Source organism: Elaeis guineensis, chromosome 7 (assembly GCF_000442705.2).
Source record: "Elaeis guineensis isolate ETL-2024a chromosome 7, EG11, whole genome shotgun sequence".
In the NCBI taxonomy this organism is placed as follows: Eukaryota; Viridiplantae; Streptophyta; class Magnoliopsida; order Arecales; family Arecaceae; genus Elaeis; species Elaeis guineensis.
Genome location: NC_025999.2, coordinates 7,475,849 through 7,480,033, shown reverse-complemented (window position 1 = coordinate 7,480,033; position 4,185 = coordinate 7,475,849). Strand labels below are relative to the sequence as shown.

At 43.7% G+C, this 4,185-nt stretch overlaps 1 protein-coding gene across 1 annotated transcript; it reads left to right on the top strand.

Annotated features, from left to right (window-relative positions):
• The first annotated feature begins 271 nt into the window (after positions 1-271).
• LOC140859494 (putative germin-like protein 2-1) lies at positions 272-1,252 on the top strand. Its single transcript, XM_073261460.1, has 2 exons — positions 272-418; positions 537-1,252. Exons 1-2 carry the CDS (start codon positions 307-309, stop codon positions 1,088-1,090), a joined length of 666 nt encoding a protein of 221 aa, XP_073117561.1. The 5' UTR covers positions 272-306; the 3' UTR covers positions 1,091-1,252.
• Positions 1,253-4,185: the final 2,933 nt, after the last annotated feature.

Below are 4,185 nucleotides of genomic sequence, written 5' to 3'. Positions count from 1 at the left end.
ATCTGGACTACTTTGTGATAATTTTCTACCCTCGTGTTATCAGGGAAACTTCCTCAAACTATTACTTGGACAACAACAGATTCATGTGCCGGGAAGCATTAGAAAACTATGGCATGCAATTTACCTAACATGGTTTACTCTTTCTTTTTAGTAAAGTCAGCATGACTAAATCAAGCTTATCTTCTTTCTTGATGAATACTAACTCGAGCCTTATCAACCACTCTCCCTCTATATATATCGGCTCCTCCAGAACGTCTTGCTCCATATCCCTTGGCTATTCTTCTGCTAGCTTGAAAGAGACAACAGATGGCTGCCCATTTCCTCTTCCTTGTACTCCTTGCTCTGGCTTCATCTCATGCCATTGCTTCTGATCCTAGCCAGCTCCAAGACTTCTGCGTCGCTGATCTTCACTCAGATGGTACTCCTGCTCATCAACAATTGATTTTATGATCAAGTTGTGACATTTGTAACCATGCAGGCATAACGTATGGTATTATACATTGTCCAAGTACTAATCATTTTTATAATTATTGCAGTGTTTGTGAATGGGTTTTTCTGCAAGGACCCCAAGATGGCCAAAGCCGAAGATTTCTTCTTCTCTGGACTCGACAAGCCCCGTGACACAGGAAACAAGCTTGGGTCCAATGTGACTCTAGTCGATGTGAACAAACTTGCTGGGCTCAACACCCTTGGCATCTCGCTTGCTCGCCTAGACTTTGCACCCTATGGTCTCAACCCTCCTCACACCCATCCAAGGGGAACTGAGATCCTTGTAGTGTTGGAAGGCACGCTCTACGTCGGCTTCGTAACATCTAACCCCAACAACCAGCTCTTCACTAAGGTCCTTCATGAGGGTGATGTGTTCGTATTTCCTCAAGGCCTCATCCACTTCCAGTTCAACAATGGGAAGACCAGCGCCGTTGCCTTTTCTGGTCTGAGCAGCCAGAACCCTGGTGTGATCACCATAGCCAATGCGGTCTTTGGAGCGAAGCCACCCATCTCTGATGAAGTTCTTGCCAAGGCCTTCCAACTGGACAAAAAGACCGTGGATTGGCTCCAGGCTCAATTCTGGATGGACAACAACAACTAGGATGCCGCATCCGAACTATTTGTTATGGTCTTTGGACTAATTTCTTCGTATTGCTTGGTTTGAATAAGCAAACATCAACTCTCTGTTTCCATGTACTTGTTTGATCACCATGGATACGTTTGCAATATTATACTAGTAAAGAAAATTACTCTTATCTGTCAATATTTGTCTTGCTTCTAGTATAGCGGTCAGCATGACCTGTTCATTAATTTTTCTAATCAACTTACAAAAGCTTCAACATGCACTTCTTCAAACCTCAAAAAATACCAACAAACCAACAAAGTAAGCACTCCGTTCTTTAGGAATCATTGTTGGGTCTTATGTGGTGCTCTCAAGGCTCAAAGGACCAAAACTAAGGCCAAGGTCCAAAGTCTATGAGGTGGTCATGGGATTTCTAGGGCTAGTTTGGGCCTTAGGACGAAAAGCTATCAGCCTTTCAGATCTTGAGGTCTAGAGATTTTGGGCCTTAAGGGGCTAACTTATATTTGAGCTAGGATTGAATCCAAGATTATGAGATTAGATCAAGTCATGGGTGTACATGGGCTTGGGTGAGCACAATCTTGTATTGAGTTAGCCAGGAAAGTTTTTGGGTTGGATCACGTTGACCTTGTACATAAACATACATTGTATTTGGACTCGATGAATCGAAAGATATACAAAATCATTTTCTCCCTAAGTTTCTCTCTCTTCCTTCCTCTCTCTCTCTGATCCTCTCTACGTCCCAGAAGCAAGAAACTTAGGGTTTCTTGGCTGCCACCTCAAAAAGGAAAGAAAGGAGGCGATAAAAACCAGCGCCCCCCTTTGTGCACGCCCCTGTTTGTGCGCCCCCTCTTGGCCGTCCAAAAAGAGTTTCAGGTCCCATCTTTTATTTTTTAGAGATTTCATCAAGAGTACTTTCAGGTCCCAAAAGGTGGGTTTCAGATCTGGTGGAGAAGGGGTTCAAATCGTAGAAAGAAATCCTGTCGATAGATTTACAAGGCCGCTAAAATCCTGAAGGCTATTTTTATTTTGCTTGGTTGCTGAACTTCAAGGACCTCCACGACGGATCCTCACTGTTTCTGATGTCCACAACCTGAGAAAGCTGCTCCAATAATTGATATCAGAGCATGGGTTGTGTGGAGAAAGAAGGAGACTCCAGAAGTTGAAGATCTTCAAAGGCTAAAATTTTAGCAAGAACCCTGTCAAGGTATTTCTCAAATCCTTAGAATTTTGTTGTTTTTTGGTTTGGATCCAGCCATGAGAAGCAACATGATGATTGATTTTGAAAATTTGATGGAAAAAAAATTTCTATATGGAAAGTTTGGGTAGAAGATCTTTTGGTTCAAGCAGATCTGGATTAGGCATTGGAGGAGAAGCCTGAAGGGATGATGATCATCAATGGAGGTCCCTAGAGAAGAAGGCTTGTTCTGTGATTAGAGGATGTTTGGCGGATGCGGCACTCTATTCGTGTTAGAGGAGAAGATCCCGAAAGGTTTGTAGTCGAAGTTGCACACCATGTGTATAGAAAAAAATAGTGCAACAAGTTGATGTTGAAGAAGAGACTATAGCCTTCAGATGCAGGAAGGTGGAGATGTCTTGGGTCACATCTAAAATTTGATCAGATGTGCAATGATTTGCTGAACATCGGGTGAAGATGGAGGAAGAAGATAAGTCATTGCTACTGCTATGCTCGCTGCCCCCTTCCTATGATCCATTGGTGACGATGCTGCTTTACGGCAAAGAGACCTTGGAGTAGGAAGACATGGTCTCGATATTGCGGTCCAATGAACAGCGAGAGAAGTTGACTAAGGAAGGTGCTCCCCAGGAGGGCTTGGCCGTGGAGGAGAGATATGAAAAAGGAAGGGAAAGAGGCAAGTCAAGGGGATGGTCAAAGTCTTGGAAGAGCAGAAGCAAGAAAGAAGTCAGTGCTACAAGTGCAACGAGATCGGATACTTCAAACGAGATTGCCCAATGAAAGAATAAGAAGGGAGATAAGGGAGGATCTGATGTGCTGAGTACAGTGGCTGATAGAGAGATGGAGGATGACCTCTTAGTAGTATCAGATGGTCACAGGCAAAATACAGATGTATGGACCTTGGATTCAACCTGTTCGCATCACTACACTCTAAATGGTCTTGGTTCACTACATACACCAAGACGGATGAAGGGAGCATGACACTTGGAGATGATCACCCATGTCAAGTTGCTGGTATTGGGAGCATTCAGGTGAGGATGTTTGATGGTATGGTGCGGATGCTCACTAATGTGAAGTACGTTCCTGATCTGAAGAAGAATCTCGTGTCACTTGGTTACCTGGAGCGGAGCGGCTACAGCTTCAGCAGTCATGCCATGAGTGGGGAACATCTCAAATGGAGCCATGATAGTGATGAGAGGTAGAAGGATGGAGAACAACCTCTACAGGATAGAAGAATCTATGTGACTAAGGAATCTGATACAGCAGCAGCAGCACAGAATCAGCAGGGGACTCATCGATTATGGCACTATCGCCTAGGCCACATGAGAGATTGTGGGATGAAGCAGCTAAGCAAGCATGGTCTGATTTCAGATCTAGATAAAGTATTTCAGATGTATGTGAGCCATGCCAGATGAAAAAGCAGAGGAGAATGCAGTTTGCCAGTAGTTCAGCCTGCAGTGCAGCCTCACTGAACTAGTTCACATTGATGTGTGGGGACCGGCCCGGATTTCAGTCAGAAATGGGTAAGATACTTCTTGACCTTTATAGATGATTTTCAAGGAATGTATGAGATTACTTCATAAAAGAAAAATCAGAAGTCTTCACCAAATTCAAGATATAAAAAGCTGAGGTGGAGGAGACAGGTCGAAGCTTGAAGTGTTTGCGATCTGACAATGACGGAGGGTACACCAGTAAGGAGTTTCAAATTTTTTATGAGTGTGGCATCAAAAGTCACTTCTCGATAGAGAGATTCCTCGGGAAAATGGGGTGGCTGAGAAAATGAACAGAACCCTTATGAAAAAGGCACAGTGCATGAGGTAGCAGGCAGGGCTTCCTAAGTTATTTTGGGTTGATACAATGGATGCAGCCTGTTATTTGGTGAATTGATCACCTCACACTAAGTTAGATAGTGATATTTTAG